The sequence below is a fragment of the Sinohyriopsis cumingii genome, chromosome 5 (assembly GCF_028554795.1).
Source record: "Sinohyriopsis cumingii isolate HCF-2022 chromosome 5, ASM2855479v2, whole genome shotgun sequence".
NCBI lineage: Eukaryota > Metazoa > Mollusca > Bivalvia > Unionida > Unionidae > Sinohyriopsis > Sinohyriopsis cumingii.
The window spans coordinates 100,464,189-100,485,463 of NC_142965.1; the positions used below are offsets into that span (position 1 = coordinate 100,464,189).

The following is a 21,275-nucleotide window of genomic DNA, read 5'->3' on the forward strand; positions in this document are numbered from 1 at the left end:
ACCAAAATGGCTTACACACTGCAGCTTTTGCTACGTTATCAATGATCCGATGAGAGGGTAAATTGCCTCTTTGAAATTTGAATCAAAGGGCACTTGGATGTTTGTAGTGTCCAAGGATGTACTTTGTTCCGTTTCCCCTTGGTGAAGTTCAACTATTTCAGAATGAGACAGGGGAATATTCTGTCATTATCATTCTTACTTTGTACGAACTTTGGCTAATGACTGACTTTAATGCTATATATACAACTAGCCTCATATAGTAAGTGCATTCCCATATACAATACGCTTTGTTTGACTTCGTAGTAAATTGAGTAAGAATTATCTTTCACAATACTATCATCGTAAATCTGTATGTTCATTATTCATCTCTGGCATCTTTTCCTGATTATATCAAATGTGTGTTTGGACCTAACTTGCAGAAAAAAAACAATTGCACATTATTCTCGTTACAGATACCATGAATTGGTTTTACTCCCATAGCAGCATGGGTTTGCGTTGAAGGCACACAATATTATACTCACTGCTTTTGATCGCTCTCATTCCTAAAATGTAAAACAATATATATATATATATATATATATATATATATATATATATATATATATATATATATATATATATATATATATATATATATATATATATATATATAATTTCTCACACAACATTTAGTATCTTAACCTTTTAACATAATTTTTGCGATATGAAAATGTGCTTTTTGACCTTAAAATAATTTATGGCGAGGTTACTGCATAAGAAGTATGGTCTGGGAACAACAGCCTGTATACCTACATGTCAACTGGAAAGCCGTTTGGTTACACTTAAAATGTCAGTCATACGTGCCATATTTGAAATTCATCACTTTAAACAAGACAAGTGTTTTCCATAATGTCGTTATAAATGTGGGTTGAAATATCAAGTACAAAAATCAATCAGAAAGAAACCAGACACTTACTGCGACATGGCTACCTGTGAGCTGAAGAAAAAATCAATATATAGTTGAGAAGATTATGTTTCTTTACAGTAAGAGTTATATAGTAAACAATGTATGCAATAAATCTACCCTGCAGTCAATTATATCTTCCAAATACATATTCTTATATCTACCATCACTGATGTAGCATAAAGGAGTACAATATTTAAATTAAAAAGCTCTCCAAAGGATCTTGACTGGAGATCGACGAAAATATAATGATAATATATCAGTCTAAGGTATTGACAAAACTGAATAACTAATGAAATAGATATGTATATTATGCGCATGACAGCAGGAAAAATAAATGTCTTTCGTTGTGCATTTAAATGTTTAAATATAACTTAAATAATGCATTACGACTTTAATGCTGACAGCTACTCAACACTACGTCGAAGTTACGATGAATAATGATAGACAATGTATGATAAATATAGCAAGGGCACACTGAGTAATACATGCAGTAGGGAAAAATCTTCTACTATTGCTTCTTCGTACTATATGAAACATGATACGGTTAAAATATACACAACTTGGTTTAACATACATACTATTCATTACCCACGCTGCTTCACTTAAATATAATTACACATAAATGTACATCACTGTCTGATCTGAAACCGACATGATAACTTCATAGCTTAAACAACACCAACTGTATATGTTTTCATCTTCTTCAAATATACGTGTTCTCGAAATGTTACACTTACTGCATTTCGACCAGTTCAGATCTAAAATGAAAATGATAACTACATAAAGACCGTTACTTACACGACCATTACATAATTAACTTGTATATACATGTTTGAAGTACGGAATGGATATACGGTCCAGTATATTTGCGACTCGTTGATACATTTCATATGTCCAACATCATTAGTTTTACTATCTATGTCTCGTAAGCCATGCAAGATGAAAGGGTAAAACCTTGGAGGAGTTTTTGGATAGCAATACAATTGGTATAATCGTAATAGTACATAGATAAAAGTATATATCTTATGAAATAAATAGAAGAATAGCGCTTTATTGTGGAAAAACAAAAGCAGTTAGAAACATTTTGATTTTCATTGTATACTCACTGTTCGCCAATACAAACAAAACATTTTACGTTATTATTTAAATTTAAACAATTTATAAGTCTAATTTGTACAAAGCTCATGAAACTAATTTCTTTAAGCTAAAGCCAGTAACAAATTATTTAGAATTTTATAGAGTGTACATAACGTTTAAAATTAACGAAGCAAAGTTTATTATCTAATTTAAGTTTAAAAATACGTAACGTCATTACGACGATAAAATGACTGATGATAATTAATGTATGATTCATTTAAATTCGGTACATGTATGTTAGTTATTCAACTTTCAGAACGTTGAGTTAGGTGAATAGTTATTCGATAAGTACTTACTGATCTTGCAGTTACAAAGGAATTGTCCCAGTTTGAGTTCAAACCAGGTTTAAAAGTTGAAAATGAGTTAGGTACATAGCATTGACCTCAAACTGAAACTGTATACTTATTTTCATGACACTTGATCACATACTTTGGCATATATTAATGGAAAGTTCTTTACAAGACTATTATAAACATGCTAGGACTTCATCTTATTTGAATGACATCACCGTTTTGCATTTAACAAAACTAATTTCGTTGGTAGCGAAGATCGTCGATTAAATCTACAGCAAACTAGCCATCATAGTAAAGACAATATGTGATTGATGTCTGAATTCGTGTTTTCTCGCAAGCAGTTAATCAATACAAATGTTAGCCCATCAGTTCTGATTGATTGAGATAACGAGAGGTCCAATGGTAGCACAATATGCAAAATTCCCTGTCACAATATATACTAATTAGATTTTAACCGTACGTATATATCATTTACTCCTATCGAATTTAATTAAAATTTGAGGACATAGTAAACTCCTTATCATTTAGCAATATTATCAGCATAACTACATTGCTAATCCAAGATAGTGCGAAACCAGATTGATACAATTTTGTTATTGTTGCCAGCATTCTTTGTAAATAATGGCAATGCATCATCAAATTAGTGCTAGCCTTGAGAAACATAATCATATAATCTTACGATCTTTGTGGCCTTTTATTTGGTAACGCCAGTAAAGAACAACTCTTTACCCATACGATACGTTCATGTTTTATACATATGTGCAGTTACACTTAGTAAGAAGACATTTCATCGGATAGCAACATTCTATCTATCTATCTATCTATCTATCTATCTATCTATCTATCTATCTATCTGTCTGTCTGTCTGTCTGTCTGTCTGTCTGTCTGTCTGTCTATCTATCTATCTATCTATCTATCTATCTATCTATCTGTCTGTCTGTCTGTCTGTCTGTCTGTCTGTCTATCTATCTATCTATCTATCTATCTATCTATCTATATGATGATAATTGACTGCAAATATGTTTCGAACAACTCTGGAGGCACTTACGGTAAATTATGTTCATTTCATTGGCATTTGGTTTTAGTGTTTAAAGTTAGTTTTCAAGTAGGTTCAACTATATTGTTTCCAACAATCTTAACGTTGACATAATAAAGGGCTGTATAATTAAGTAAATAGCAAACGCTTTACCTCAAAAACGTCTAGAATGTTCACTATTGAACCAAAGAAGTTCAAATGTATGGGTCATACATTTTATACCGAAATTTTAAACTTACTCCATATTTTCGACCTCCTTCCTAGAAAAGAAAAGTGCATCTATATTAATACGTATACAGATATGATCATATATAAATAGATGCCAGGTACATTGTTGTCCGGTATCTAATAACTGAAAATATGGATAGCTTGGATTGCATAATATTTAGTCCAATCTTTTGATGAATATATTGCTTTTCTGAGAAAACGTTTCCTATTTCAACCCAATAAACGATTCGTTGGGAGATGAAACATAACTTTTCTAGAACGCTCCGGATACATGACATGAAGTCATTTAATTTACATGGTGTCAACCTGTCGCCTTTTAAAAAACCTAATCGTTTAGGCGCTAAAGTATCTACTATGTCTGCAGCAAAACAAACATGTATGACAAAGACAGTTGTTACGATTATATTCTCACAAGCTAAGTAACAGAAAAGAGTAAATAGAACAAGTTTTGTAAAACTTAACAAATAATTTAGTTACCAAAGTTATAAATTAAAGTGTGAGAGGAACTTATTGCATTATGTAGTGAAGCCAAACTAATCAGTATAAAGGTCTATGAAAGTTCTAAATGAATACAAGTTCCTAATAATTTTTAAAACCGAAATGTAGATATCATCCAAGAACCATTACGTTCTCAAGATGCCGTTGTCAAGAATTCCTTCGAAAATTTTCTAATAGTTCAAGAATAATATTATAGTCCAAAAAATGCGTTCTTTCACTTTCCACTGAACAGTCCAACCAAATGTTGTTCCTCTCGAACAATATCTACGTGAATATGAAACACATCTGCAGACTTACAAGAGCAACACCATAAATGTGACTAACTCGCAAATTGGAATGAAACCAATTGCTCAGTTATATTTTTATATACATCGTCTAATCGTCTATATTTCACAACAGAACCCACATTGCATAACGTATTGCTAATTTTGCGTCCAACGTACCTAATCAGGTGACCTAGCCCTACCAATAACAAGTTACTGAAGCCACCAAGAAATTATAAAATAAGTGCCATTGAAGTCTTATTAGTAAGATTATTATTAATATTTCTCAACACATACGTAAGCATCTATTTATGGATCCGCAGCAATATATACTCTTAACAGATTCAGGTCAGATAGCTAAAACTTACAATAGATAGCCTGCATAATTTACAACCAATAATATTAATTATAAAAATTTGATAAAATCATGTACCAGGATGTACACAATATATATATATATATATATATATATATATATATATATATATATATATATATATATATATATATATATATATATATATAACACAGTAGAAGACTTCTCATTTTCCACTACGCATGTCGTAAGCTAAAAACTATGAAGATTGCCGCGCAAAGGCGTAATGTAAATTCACAGTAAAAGAAATATAATCAATCCAAAATTTGCACAATAGTCTGTACAGTAATGTGTGTGAATTTTAAAGCTTTTGTGTTTTCATTAAAGCAAATTTGTTACTTCAATGTCAGAGACTATATGCATCCTAACGTCAGCGACATACACGCATATGCGCAATATGTATATTTAACTTACCCCAATCGTGTGATTTCCTCTCTAAAAATAAAAGCAATATGTACGTTAATAAAAATCAAATCTTAGGCGTAGACGAATTTATTCTCGTATACATTTGTTTTGTAAATTGATAGTTTGGCTATTTCACATAGAATGAAAAGGTTACATTTTTTATTTGAATAAAAGAGACCGCCGTAAAGCTGAGAGGCTCTGGCTTTCCACCAGACTCACTATTCATAAGCAAATCTATGAAGTCGCTAAGAAGAATGTCACAAATATAGTCCATGCAGCGAAATCAGCCCATTACAATACTAAGATCATGGAAAGTTCCAGCTGCAAAGAGCTTTTCGAGATTACTAACAAGCTAATTTCAAGGAACAAATCAACATCACTTCCAACTACCTTCTCTCCAGTCGTCCATCCGGACATGTTTGCAAATTTCTTCCGTGACAAAGTACAAACCATTAGAGAAAAGCTTGACACCACAATTTCAATTGACTTGTCGTCACCATACAGTTGGGATACAGATTTTGAGCGGCAACCATTAGCAGCATTTGAACCTGTCTCTATGGATTTCGTACGTACAATCCTGATGAAGAATGCACCAAAGTCATGTAAACTTGATCCAATTCCAACATCACTGCTATTTGAGTGTTTAGATCCAGTATTGCCTTCACTAACTGATGTTATTAATACCTCTCTCTCATCCGGGGAATTCCCATCATTTTTCAAAACTGCCATTGTAAAGCCTCTGCTATAGAAACCAACACTAGACCATAACGATTTAAAGAACTACCGCCCAGTTTCTAATCTCCCATTCATATAAAACATCTTAGAAAAGGTTGTTCTATCCCAGCTTGTATCTCATCTAAATTCAAACAGTCCCTTTAGCAATGTACAATCTGCATATCGCCCTTGCCACAGTACTGAAACTACTCTTCTAAAAGTAGTTCATGACATTCTCTCTGCGTTGGATAGCGGAAAGATTACAGTCCTCACCCTCCTTGATTTGTATGCAGCAGTTGACACAATAGACCATGATATATTACTTCACCGTCTCCAGCATGTATTTGGCATTCATGATACAGCCTTACTGTGGTTCAAGTCCTACTTTGTCAACAGGACACAAATTGTATCTGCAAATGGAATACACTCCAGCCCAGTTGATCTATGTTGTGGTGTTCCACAGGGGTTTGTTCTTGGACCTGTTCTCTTCATTCTGCTGTACACTCAGTCGCTCTCAAGTGTCATAGATGATCATCCAGTGTCTCACCAATTGTACGCTGATGACACCCAAATATACAAATCTAGCCACCCAACTGAAGTTGATGCTACCATCCAAGGTGTAGAGAGGTACATTTCTGATGTGAAATCATAGGAAGACATGGAACAAGCTGCAGATGAATGATGATAAAACTGAGGCCATTCTGATCACAAGACAAAGACTTTCTCATTCACATCCTTTACCATAAACAATAAATATCAGCAACGCCAATATTAAATTCACACAATCAGTACGAAACCTATGTGTTTCTCTGGACAGTACTCTCACATTGCACCAACATGTCATGAACATATGCAAGGCTGCATATCTTGAGCTGAGACGCATCAGCTCAATTCGCAAATATCTTTCAGTTGATGCTACTAAAACACTTGTGTGTTCATTAGTACTTTCAAGACTGGACTATTGTAACTCAGTTGTGTCTGGTTCATCACAATATGTACTCCAGAAACTTCAAAAAGTTTAAAACACAGCTGCTCGGATGATACTTAGAGTACCACGATAAGAGCACACCTCCCCGCTGCTCTGTACCCTACACTAGCTATCCATTCGATCCAGAATCAAACACAAAATTTGTTTTCTCTGCCATGTTTCACTGTCGGACTCTAGTCCCACATACCTACCCGATCTCACCCATGTGTACACACCAGCAAGATACTTATGCTCCTCTTCTGACAATCGTATACTCATTATTCCCACTATGAAAACAAAGTCATATGGACAGCATTCTTTTGCATGCCAGGGCCCAGCAACATGGAATGAATTGCCCACTGAACTTAGACACAAAAACACAGTGATCCCATTCAAGAGGACTCTCAAAACTCACTTATTTCGACTGCATGAACAAACTTAAAGACCTAATAATGTTTCCTACCTGAAATATTCTCAGCACGTTTTTTATTTTGCAATGTTTTTCTAATTTCATGGTGTTTATTTTTGTAATAATATTATTAGATTTTTTTTATCTTATAGGTGTTGTCTAATGTTGTAAAGCGCTTAGAGCTTCTAAAGATTAGACGCTATACAAAGTCCTCATTATTATTACTATTTCAAATGTCATCCAACTCAAGGTGCCGATGTGAGAAGAAAATTCTGAACTTTGAAATAGAACAGAAAATTGAAATGCTAAAAATGAATTTATAAATTCACCTTAAAAGGAATACAATAAAACTAAGATATTGAGAATTCACCAGGTAATTAATTGTTTCATAAGTAGTGAAGACATTTGCTTTGCTGGCACATATCTATTATCCATAGTCAATTTATAATAATTCAAATTATGCACTGAGACAATAAGCACAACATTTAGACTATCACCTACTTACTGATTGGTCTTGAAATCCCTAAACAGAAATCAATAGGAAGCCATATATATATATATATATATATATATATATATATATATATATATATATATATATATATATATATATATATATATATATATATATATAGGAGTAATTATATTTTGACAATCTAAATAAACTTAATGACTTATACACCTTTTAACTGGGAAACTATTATATAAAATAAATTAGAAGAGGTAAGAATACTTATAATTTTACTCATGTATATATACTAGCGAAGACAATCAAAATATTAAATCAATACATTAAGATGCTTCTGCAAAATCGCCTGATAACATAATTCACTGCAACTTGAAGCAATCCATTATTAATTAAACACTATGTTTCGTAAAATGTACATAAACTATTTCCTCGATGTCAACTGGAACAATTTTGTCCATGACCATATATATATATATATATATATATATATATATATATATATATATATATATATATATATATATATATATATATATATATATATATATATATATATATATATATATATATATCTGGCAAACAATATAAAATAGTTTGTCAGGAAACAATTCACAAGGCAATACATTATATCAAATTTTGAGCCACGAATTGCTGAATGGTCTAAAGTGTTCTTCTTTGCTGTCTTTGCCGATCACTCGAGTATAGGGATTGGCCAATGTGGTCAAACGAGGATGCAGCCGGTAGCTTCTCGTAGGTCGGTGGTTCTTAGGTTCTTATCAGAGGTTCCCCTTCCGGAGTTTTCCTGGGTTCCTCCTCAAAACGTTATGTTGGCGCCATGTACAACCTATTTTGCACTGAGATGTGGCGTTAAACCCCAAACCAACAACACCATTATTAAAGATAAATATATAGATTAGGTGAGATTGAGTGTATATTGTTTCCTCAGATGGCTGCGGAAGAAACCAAACTAACAATGCCATCATCGTTGAAACGATTCATTAATAAAATATTTGTTTTGTTGTAATTTATGATACACGCAAAACAATAAGTGTATAAGAATTTCATGAGATCATTTTATGTTCATAAATAGACATATAATACTCCCTCTCATTCTGTACGTTTCGTTTGAATTTGAAACTTATTTTTGCAAATGTTGAAAGTTCAATGCAAGACACGATTTCGGCTTTTTCTTACTGAACTTTTATTTCCGCAGTTAATAAAGCTATGGTTTGGGATGATATATGTTGGCGATATGACACGTAGAAAGAAGTATCGAAGTGGGATTCAACTGACAATATTCGTAAATTGTTCATTAATAATTAGTCATAAAATATTCAAGTAAATCCATATCAGTACCTATCTTTATTTCCTATTTCCAGAGATAATGATGAGAAAATATGAATATGCGTACATAGGAAAAAATAATATAAAATTGCTTTAGTTATATATGATTAACATAAATGAGTCTCTTAGCTCAAGTTCTGTTTGAGAATTCCCATTATCGTTCATTTATTTTAAGTAGGGCGTACACCAGTGAAGTTTAATACTTAATTATTGTACATTGTAGTCTGAGGAAATTTTTGTAGAATTTTGGTGAAACTATGCTGAAATGGATGGAGCTTTCTTATTTGTTTTTGTCTCTATATTTCGACCAAACTTCACAGCCTAAAAAGCTAATGGTATCACAATTGTTTTTATACAAACTGACGTAGGTAAAATATTTATTTTAACTTTAATTGTGCAAATTCGTACAAGAAAATAGAATGATATTAGCACAAGCCATGTATACTTTTTAAAGTTTCATTTTGGAGCTAACATGACTACCAACAGGCTCGGATTCACATACGATTGGCATAGTTTGGTTGGCTATTTTCCATTTTAAGTTGTCATATGGTGTTTAACTGTTGCGGCTAAAACAAATATACATATTTTAGTAATGTTGAAGGCGAAAATCCATTTCAGAGGGTATCATTTACGTATATCAAGGACCTTTCGCAATTGGACTGGTGTGTTTGCAAGCGGAAATATATCATCGGCTATTGCAAAATTTGCAGCTGGAGTGGATCCAACATGTAGCCCTAATTTTGACTCCTGTAATTCGTGTAGAAGGCTATTAATGTAACCAAGGTGTACAAATGTTGACAAAAATTCCCTAAGATCATTTCCTTCGAACCCCATTTCCGGATTTAGCAAAATTAATTTAATCGGAGATTGAGTTTCTGGATCTGTTTCCAACAAGCCTTTATGGAAAACAAAATGTCATGTGAATACTTCAATTCATGGCGTTTCGTAAGTTCAAAATATAGCAAAATACCAACTCCCAAAATTACGATCAGATATAATAAAACAAAAATAGACATAATCGCCAGCAGCAATTCTCTATATTTAAGTTGTGAGAGTGCTAGCTGTACTTGCAGATATCAATGATTATAGTGATTGCATCCGAATTTAAAATTTAAGAAATGGCGAACAGAAAAAGGGGCATATGATCTCCATTATCTGGTCTATATCAATGTATCTTGAAATAGTCCACTTACTGATTTTTATCTCTCTCCTCTCTAAAAATAAAATAAAATAAAATAAAATACCCATGTAATATGCATACGAGCAGGAATACTTTCCAATTGTATAAGTTTCACATCCTGTTTACAAACAACGACTCAAGTAATTATGTTATGCATCCAGACGAAGTTTCACTTTTTAGATCAACGATGATACGATGTAACATTGGAATGTATATAATTCGCACCATTATATTGTACATGTTTAAGTTGCACTCTTGAAATGTTTACCATGTTTAAAATTAGCTATGTGCATCAGTCACTTCCAACAAATAGTGAATTAATTCATGCAGGACGGTTGATGCTGTTTTAATTATAGAAAAATCATTTTGCAAACGTTATTTGATACATTTCTGCAGAATAACATGATTTCAATGATATCATAAATCGCCTATATATCTTCAATATAAATAGTTCAGATCAAAGACAATAACAGATTGGCAATTTATATTGCCTGTTGTTACTAACACAAAATCTCCAAGATTTTATATGTATCTAATTATGATAAATTCACTGTAAAATGAATAGAATGATAACACATCGTGCACTAATGCCCGAAGTAATATCTACGAATCGGATGTAAAATTGTTTGATTTGTTTCAATGTACCTTGAACGAGATTTTCATTTATATGAATGTCTGAACTAAAACTGGACCAATAGCAAACATTTTAGTGTAGGAACCAAAATCATATTCTTATGGCGATCATCTTTATATAAAATATATGTGTTACAAAGTACTCCCAAAAATCAAACTTACTCCATTTTTTGTATTTCCTTCCTAAAATGATAACAATATCAGCATAAATATTTTTGCAAGCATGAACCTTACAAATGCATATCACGTGCAAAGCTGAATAACATTCAAATGTGTGTAGTACGGATTAGATGGCTACTTAAACGTTGATTAAATATTTTGATAGATTTTTGGCATTGTTTGAGTAATTTTCTTAATTCGAGCTTATGTTTAGTGCCCTCGTTGCAAGAACTAGTATGAACATGTTAACAACTTTTGAAAACAAGAATATGTTAGCAAAATAGTGAAATATTATATAAAGAATACGGCGACAAAGCTCTTTGCTTTCCAATTTTATTATAGAGAAGGGCAAGGCCATCAGAATTTAATCTTGGCAACTACCCTGCATTAAGGCAAAGGTATGTCTATGAGGATAGTGATTTGTCCGTGTTAGTCTTAAAAATGATGCATTAGATATAGTACTAAATTTTGAAAATAACCTGTCGAAAGGTAAAGTAACGATTTTTAAGTGAAGAAAAAAACAACGACAAACGTGACACTTCACGATTTAAATATTTTGACGAAGACATTGTTGAAAAAACGTATCGACTGTATTGCGCTACCGATCGGCCATAGCAGAAGAATGTAAACAGGTATAGCGTCTAAATCTTTTACTCTACCTGTAGCAATACAACATAAATGAAGTCACACTTATGTTCAACTATTGTTTTAGCATAACAATCTTTGAATCAGTTTTCCGTAATGACGACAGCATCAATTAATTATTACCACATATCCTTTCTTTCTAATAAGGTAACATGAAATTTAAATATGTAAATTAGTTGAGACTGAAACTAGAATCACTTCCATTGAAATCTAAAATGGCTTCAAAATGAAAACCAATGACAATAACAAAATCAATGAAATCTTTGAAAACATATCAATAAGTAAACTAGTTTGAAAATTTATTTCTCATAAGAAACAAAATTTTTCTTGCAACATCCCAAGGATATATATTCGTTGATTTTACACACATTATATATTTCGTCTCCCAGAGTAGTTAATGATTTAATATCTGTTATCCTGTAGACATATAATGAATCAGCATATATAGACATACAATTTTATTAAACATTTGAACCTTGTGCATTTGTCCCATTTATTTTGCCAAAAGGAAGATTGAGTGTTAGCAATGTCAGGGACTTCGTAAGATATATCAAGTTATAAAAGAAATGTATTCCGATGGAACTGTATGACCATTATTTCCAAACAGAAAAAGCCAAATAAATTAAGACAAACAAATTTCCTCCTCTTTGTTATTAAATTATCTTGTTTTCTAACAGGCCTATGGAATGGCAATAACATTAGAGAGTATATTCTCTCTGTGCCATGTATCAGGACACAATTTAACTAGCTCAATCAATGAGATTCGAATTTATATAATTATCTGACATAAAGTTCAGCAAATATCAAACTCGTTAGCACCATAAACTATGTTCACTTGTAGATCATCCATGTGCACTATCTGCGTTACAAAGTATTGCAAGATATCACACTTACTCCATTTCTGCGATCTCCTTCCTAAAAACCAAATAATATCTGAATAAATATACACAGTACCTTCAAAGCAATACCCGAATACCGAGTTGACAAACATGTTGTTAACAATAAAGGTTAAATGTACACATACCAATAGAAAACATCTTTGAAAAATATGCTTCATTTCTCATACAATTTATCACAAGATGTTAACGTCCATAGAGGGATCAAAGGTGTTTCAGTGTGTGTTTTATTTAAGGCAAATGTTAAGGAAATAAGTAAGACATATAAGAGACACGTCGACAAAAGTGATAGAGCAAACGTCAATATGAGATATACCTAATAATGGCGAAGAGCTAAACCTATTTATTAGAATTTAATCATGACAACTACATAACAATTAGGCCAGGATAGTAGTGAAAGGATGAAGGATAATGATTCATGACTGACGATTTTAAAAATAATGCATTAGATATCATTTGGAGAAATTGATGTAGAAAGGTTAAATATATATCGAAGGATAGTGTTATAATTGATGTAGAAAGGTTAAACATATATCGAAGGATAGTGTTATAAGGGAAATTATCCTCATCAGTAATCTATCAAGAAGAAAAAATTATAAGCTGGATTTCATTTTCCACTTTATCTATTTGATAAAATGTCAAATTAGTTTAGATAAATATATTTCTATCTTCTTGGCATATGGCTCGACTATATAATAAAATACCGACTGCGTCATCACTCCAACCAAAAACACCTTTGCTTAAGTGAATATGCGACAGCTAAGAAATCTACGGAAAACGACACAGATAACACTTTTAAACTTCAGCATTTTAAAGAAGACGTTGTGGAAACTGAAAATTTTCTTTCAAAATATTTTAAATGTCATGTTTATCCGCTCCATCACAACAAAGCAATGAAAGTAAGTGCAATGGTTTAACGTAGTCACTGCAAAAGACAGCAATGCGATACAGATAGTAAAACTGTTCATCAAGTGTAATAATCTCTATGCCTCTTTTCTTCCATAACACAGTGCAAACTACTTTCAGAGTAAAAACAGACTAACAAAGAATGTATCAATTAATTATTTGAAAACATATTGATAGCTAAACTATTTACGTTATCTTGTTCACAAAAGAATAAAACAAATGTAAACAGAAACAACTCCATATGATAGAGTCGTTCATATTAAAGCAACATTTGCAGTATCGCTTTCCAAATTTGATATTCTAATATCTGATAACGTTTTGTCTCAGAAAAAGAATCGTCAACTATTCGAATCCAAGTAGCTTAAAGCTCTCATCTCCGTCTGTCTTGCTACACTTTTGATAACTGAAAGGAGTATTGAACAATATCAATATTGGTCATTGCATGTCCTTCGTATAATATTTGTTGATGAAGTCATACGTTGAAATAAGTCTCTCAATTGAATAGCTCGGTACCAGATTATGTTCTTTTTGTGCTATATATGTGGACGATATATAACCGTTTGGATCGACGATGAAAAGACGAAACTGATTGCATAAAATATTAGATCAGTCTTACTCCGATATTTATCAAGATAGCGACCGTGTTTGATGTTCACTATCTGAAACGCTTTGCAAATAGCAAACCCATTGCTACAAGCCCAGGAATAGTTCCCAGTATCATGAACCAAATACATTTATCTGCGCTATAAAAAATCTAATAACAGCACACTTACTCCATTTGTTCTGTCTCCCCGTTGCTAGAAAGGAAAATAATATAAATCCAAATGAGAACACAAACATGAGCGTACATATATATATGTCAAGTGCCGAGTTGACTAGCATGTAATTGTTTACAATATGGACTGGATGGGCTTTTAAGGATAGAAGACAATATTTTGAAAGATAGTTTTAATTTCTCAATCAATTTCCTTCTCAAACTTTGAATGATTGCTGCGAGCAGAAAGGTCGAAAACTGTACAATTTTGAACTCTGAGCTTTGCAAGATAATGATAGAGAAAATATTGGCCGCATACTATTTGGGGAACAAATAGACATAAGCGATACAGGGAAATTTGGTTATAACTGAGTAGTCTACCTTTAACATTGGGAAGAGCAAAACTGTTGGATTATAATTACATCTCGACAGCTGCACTGCATTAATACAAATATACTTGTATGTAGTAGATGAATACTGATTTATGACTGATGATTTTGAAAATGATAAGCGCATTAGATGTTTATATTTTAGATATACATGTTTAGAGATTAAACACAGATGTAAAAATACAATCATTTAAGTGGAGAAAATGTCCTCTAATAAAAGCAATGGGAGCAAGGTCAAAATTGAACTTTCTTTGCGCACCACGCATGCCAGTTAACATTCTATAAACTAAAAAGATCCATAAAATAATTATATATATATATATATATATATATATATATATATATATATATATATATATATATATATATATATATATATATATATATATATATATATATATATATGAGGTCTTGCAGCATGTCCTGACTATTTAAGAAAATACCAGCTGAGTCATCTATCCAGTCGGATACTCTTTCGGTGAATTGATTTTGTAGCATCAACAAATCTAGGAAAACATGCAAATATCACATCTTAATATTTAATTATTTGAACGAAAATGTTGTGGAATTGAACAAATTTATTTCAAAGCCTGTCACATGCCATTCATTGTCGTTCTAGCGCAAGAAAACAAAAAGACAATACAATATAGACGTCTATATTATAAACTGCAAGCTACAATAGTGCAATACCTATCTCATCATATTTCAAAAACAATTTATTCAGTGTAGCAATCTCTAAGTCGTTTGCATCAATGACTCCAGTACGAATTTCTCTCCAAGCTTATAATGTTTTCAATTACAATAAAGTTATGCCTTTTACTACAAAGAAATAACACTGACTGTCAGCAGCACATTATCGCGGTAAGATAATCTACGTTACCGCTTACTCACATTGTGTCATTTTATTTTACTCGCATCACATTTTTGTGTAGCAATAGACTTTCTTTTAACCCTAAGATGGTCCCTAAGCCCTTATTTGACAATCGTTTATATCAAACGCAATAACAGATTGGCATTCGAATCAGTGGTTTGTGAAGAACGAAATACCTTCAGAATTACAATACATGCACAGTACATGGTACATACTATTATCAAAATCCTCACACGTTCCAATAAAGATACCTCCAATTCAGTTGACACGCAGCTTGCTGCCCTTAAAGATGTCTAGCAATACATGTTTGAATTGATATGAATTTCTGATTTGAAACAAAGGAAAGAACATACTTGCTATTACAAAACAATATACAAAGTCCACATTAACGTTTAATAGTATTCCGAACTATAACACTTACTTTAGTTCTTCGATTTCCGTTCTACAAACGAAAATAATATATACACAAATTTAGATACAAGCATGAGCATCAAATAGACCTGAAAGATACATATTTGACCAGTGTATATTATTTTACACAATTGATTGCGTTGCTTATAAAGCATAAAGGACGATTTTATGTAATATGTTTCATTTCTAAAACCCATTTCATTTCCAGACTTCTAAACTCATCGGACAGTAAAAAGGTATCGAAATCTGGAAATGAAATATTTGGCAGAAGATGCTAGAAAAATAGGGAAAGTATATAAAATACTGACAAAAAATCGATAAACGTGAATTGCATTGTATCACAAACTCGACATCCAAGAAATTCGATACGTTACTAGTTACGAAAGATTGGTTCCAAGATATGCACTATTTCCCGTTTAAGGATCGACGAGTCAGTTTAAAAATTTTCAGCCTAGTCTAAATATTCCTAGTATGGGATTGGAATTTAGACGAACTATACTGATAAGGAAATTTAAGTTATGATTCAATGTTATTCATAACGAATCCGAACGCAACTGTACTGGAATTTAGCCTTAACTGATTCACATCACTGAAACATATGTACTGTACTTGGATAAATTTTAGGGAAACTGATTAATGGCTAATGATTTTAAAATGATAATTATATATTTTGAGATAAATACATATGAAGGAAGGACAGCTTTCCTAAATAGAGAAAATATCTTAAGTAGGAGTGTACTAAGAGGAAAAAGTAACATTGGAAAATTACTTTGCAGACTGGTATGTTAACTAATATTGTATAAAATATCAGTTAACATTAGAGAAATATATATATATATATATATATATATATATATATATATATATATATATATATATATATATATATATATATATATATATATATATATATATATATATATATATATTTGTGTGTGTGTGTGTGTGTGTGTGTGTGTGTGTGTAAGGTAATAAAAAGCCTATACCACTCCAAAATAAACTAAATCCCAAAAGACATGAACTGTGGATTTAGTGTAACGATATCCTATCTACTTTGTTGGAAGCATCAGTAAAAGTTACTCATTACCAACAGCGTACCTCTCAAGTAGAATATCTATATTAATTTTGTCAGGAAAAAAATCAAAGAGCCAGGCTGCGACAAATTCTGATGGCAAATGCGTAACAACTGATATCTAACTTCGACGTCAAGTATGTGGAAAATACATTTTCATCTTGTTCATTCACTTAATTTCTATAACATCACATTTTATTGGTTAAGAAACATAATTTCGTTAACAAGCAACTTACTCTGTATTTCCAAGACTATAACAATTTACGTTATCGTCAATGGAACATTTGCAATTTTTATCGCCTCTTCTCACAAGCAGATGTAGAACAAAGTTTTAGCTTAAAAATTACGATAAGTTAACCATGTATAATATGAATAGTATCTGCAGAAGTGCAAGTAATTCTATCTATTTATGAATGTTTATGATACTACTTTCTTTTGAAATGCCTATCGTTGGAGCAAATCTTTACTAATTTCAATTTAAACTTGAAGAAAATGAAAAGACACAACACGTTCCTTAACGTCATGCGTATAAGTGTATCTGCGTTGAAATTTCTGTACACATATTCCACTTACTGAGTTTTCGCACGATTTTCCCTAAAAATAAAACAAATGCCACCTTAGCATGAATACAAGCTTAATATGTGAAACGATATATATTTTCCATAGTTTACAAGCACGTATCACATAATTGTTTCAAGTATGAATTGGTCGGTAAACAATATGTATTGTTAAGTATAATTCATTTGAGATGTAAACCAAAGCTAAGTACATATAATTCTTTAAATGAAAAAATATAATGCACATCAAAATTTGTTTGTGTTAGAATTAAAAACGTGATATTTCCTTTCAATTCTGGTTTGATATTTAATGTTGTAAAGAACATTAGATGATTTGGTTAAAACATGTACATAGTGTAGCAAAATATCATCAGTACATTAAAATTTATTCCTTAACAATTTCTTTCTTCTCCGTTACAGCAAAACTATAACCATTCGCAAGAAAAATCTAAAATATTTCTCAGCAAAAGATTGCAAAGTAATACATTCTGTCACATTCAATTAGACAACCATATCTCTTGCTATGTTTAAAGGATGGAGAAAAAAAACGCAGCTACAATGACAACATCACTAAAATGTCTAAAACATATTTGTTTGAGACAAGTATTGATATTCACTAGTCCTCATTAGAAATAAAAAGATTACGTTACAACACCTCTTCGAGATATATTTTGTTTTAAATTACATCTAATGTGATGACATTTTCCATCAGTATTTAAAAACTGTTCAGAAGGTGTAAATCATTGAAGGTTAAAATACGACATAAAATTATAACCTTGTCGGGGGCGATCCAGTTTTCTGGAAAGGAACTGGCAGGGATTGTGGTGACATTCCAAGGTTCAGTTTGACCTACAACTTAGCCTTCCAGTGAAACAGCACCATCAGTATTTAAAAATGTGTTTAGGAGTTAGAAGCAGTCAGGCATTGAATATTCAGCATTCACCAAATACACAACCTTCCAACTACTATCATCTGCTTTGTTTACAAATAGGCCTATTTGACATTTAACAATTACCAAGTTTATATGCACTGCAGATGACATTTCTAGTTGAAATTCCACCTTTTTCATATATGATGACGTAAGATTTATACTATGGCTGTTATTAATATACCGTCCATGTTCAAATTAACTGACTCATTTATGTCGAAAATTAAACTATATATATATATATATATATATATATATATATATATATAGTATATACTATTATACAGATTATAAAATTTCACCTGTAGGTTTACGTATAGATTAGTTAATGATTGCAGTTAAGGGAATAACTATGGAGTGATATTAATTATTTAGCCAACACGTGTATATATCCGCTAAGCACTAATGCCTAGAACAATGAATGAGAAGCTTGATTTTAATGTGATTTGTGCATTGTCAAAATGGCCTGTTGTTGGTACGTCGAGGCAAGGTTATCGGTGTTCTATGTTCCAATCTCCATATAGATCGAATTAAAAAACAATTCTCTTACTTATGTTATTACGTTATTTATTCGAATTTGATAAATTATGTTCGTTTTAGCAAGCATTCTCCTGTAGGATTCAGGGATAGAGCGTTCATGTTGGTTAGTTGCAAACATGTTTCTCTTTTTCAATGTGGTAAGCGGGAATATCAAATGTTGAAGTGAATTTTATAATGCGATTCAGATACATCTTCCGAAGATACTTTATTCAACTTCTTTGGCAGCAGTGGTTTGTGTTATAACACAGAATAGTTTCCACAGGCTCCAGGTTCCTTGATATATATTCAACACAACAAGCATATACGACAAACAAATTGACAATCAGTGCATAAAATCGTGACGGGCACATAATCTAAAAAATTAGTAAGCCCGTCATTTACAATGTGTATCATTAGACTAAATGCTGCAAAATTCTGTGTATACATTTATTTATGTGACGTGACAAATCGCAGCCTTTATTTATATATGATTATAGTGAATGGATACTAATTCCAATTCAGAACTGAAGAAATATAAAACACAAAGCAGAGAATATGCCCATTGATCCATCTAAGAACATCTTCATTACGAAAACTATCGAAGTATTTTCCGTACCTCATTTTAGAGAACTCCACCCTGAAGATAAAAAAAACACTGACATTAATATGAATAGTAACCTGAGGGTAAGGATGGGACATACTCTCTATGTAAATGCTATGTATTTCTATATTATGTATGTTAACGTTTATGATTGTAGATTGCATGGGTGAATTTCAACACATTACATAGCTTCACAATAGAAGGTTGTACTTTAGATTAAAGTAAACATGCTATTTAGCCCTTTTGACCTTGGAAGGTGTAGAATCAATCTTGCTGACGAATTGCATGAAATTTCTTGAATTTTGAGACCAGTTCATGGGTTTCCCCAAGACAAACATGTCTAACTTCTGACTTGCTAGCCGCGAAAGGACGCTGAAATTCCTTCTTGGGATCTACTATGGTGCAAACGAAAACTCAGATGATATTAAACATGCTAATAATTATTGAAATATTAGTTGAGATTAACAAGAATATTAATTCGCTTGCTTTTAAGAAGGTATAGAAACAAAATGCATTGACAATGACACAACCGATCAAATGTTTCGCAAAAGTAATTGTAAGATAACTATGTTCAGTATTTCTTAGATGGAACCAAAATATGTTAAAATAACCATTCCAGAGATGTGCATGTTTTCATTACACATATGGCAATGACTTCCCAAGTCTAAGTGTTTGTCTGTTTCGTAAACGTGCTTGCTGGTTATGAAACAGCAAAGCACTGAGTACGGAAGACACAATATTTCATAATCTTTTCCCGTGTTTCACTTTCGTTTCCCGAAATAACTATTTAGCATATGCAATATCAAACGTATTTTGAACTAGCAATAAACCTCAAAATTGATATTTCTGATCAGTATATTAAAGTCTAAGGCAGCAACAACTCAAACGCAGGAAAGTATGCACGTTTACTTTCAACTCCCTCTTTTCTACTTTGCTTATTGGTAGCTAAGTCGGAGGGTAACAATAGCAGAGAGTATATGATCTTGATATGATGCACCTTGATGAAATTTTGCCTTATATATTCATTTGGAAACAAGTGGAATGTTTGAATTTGTAAACGGTTGATCTCTAACTCCGACGGAGAGTGTCATGAAAACAATTTTACATATAGATCGAGCTACATGGTACGAATTCATTTAATCAATATGGCATACCATTTTTGGGATTTAACAATAATACTCTTTTTGGGACCCTAGTTTGTGTATATGTTTCCAACAGAACGAGCCTTTTCTAGACAGACAATGTATTAGCACTTTAATTTGTGGCATTTTCTAACGAGTAAATCAAGACAAAACGTCAATCTGACCATTATGATCAACCCGGCGTGCAAAGGATATAATTAATGCAAGAGCATATATGTTAACTATCTTATTATTTTAGCGTACGCTAAAAAGTCTACTTCAATTCTAATGTAAACTGAGCTAATGGCAAATACGAAACGGATGCCACGCTTTGACGTAGGTTAGAACCGCAAATATTAATCAAATACTTTGTATATGGACACATATCTGCTTACATCGCTTCCACTTGCTTCGCTCTGTGAAGAGAAAAACAACATCCATTTATATGTATAAATACAAACGCAAATATAGATATGTATGTTACGTACTTGAGTAAAATACGACTGTTTCATCTAAATCTGCTCTTAGATATATCTCGTCTGGAAGAA

At 32.0% G+C, this 21,275-nt stretch overlaps 1 protein-coding gene across 2 annotated transcripts in view; it reads right to left on the minus strand.

Moving 5' to 3' along the window:
- LOC149799877 (uncharacterized) overlaps positions 1-21,275 on the minus strand; it is a 203,721-nt gene that overhangs the window by 47,973 nt on the left and 134,473 nt on the right. Inside the window, exons 34-47 of one of the 2 annotated variants that reach the window (XM_089959316.1) lie at positions 21,123-21,143; positions 19,622-19,642; positions 17,575-17,595; positions 15,940-15,960; positions 14,278-14,301; positions 12,597-12,617; positions 11,061-11,081; positions 10,279-10,299; positions 7,778-7,795; positions 5,192-5,212; positions 3,652-3,672; positions 1,684-1,704; positions 956-976; positions 522-542 (exon numbers count right to left, since the gene is read on the minus strand). In XM_089959316.1, the coding sequence (XP_089815442.1) occupies positions 522-542; positions 956-976; positions 1,684-1,704; positions 3,652-3,672; positions 5,192-5,212; positions 7,778-7,795; positions 10,279-10,299; positions 11,061-11,081; positions 12,597-12,617; positions 14,278-14,301; positions 15,940-15,960; positions 17,575-17,595; positions 19,622-19,642; positions 21,123-21,143 (294 nt within the window). The remainder of the gene's footprint in view (positions 1-521; positions 543-955; positions 977-1,683; positions 1,705-3,651; positions 3,673-5,191; positions 5,213-7,777; positions 7,796-10,278; positions 10,300-11,060; positions 11,082-12,596; positions 12,618-14,277; positions 14,302-15,939; positions 15,961-17,574; positions 17,596-19,621; positions 19,643-21,122; positions 21,144-21,275) is intronic. The other variant, XM_089959317.1, reaches the window with a different exon arrangement.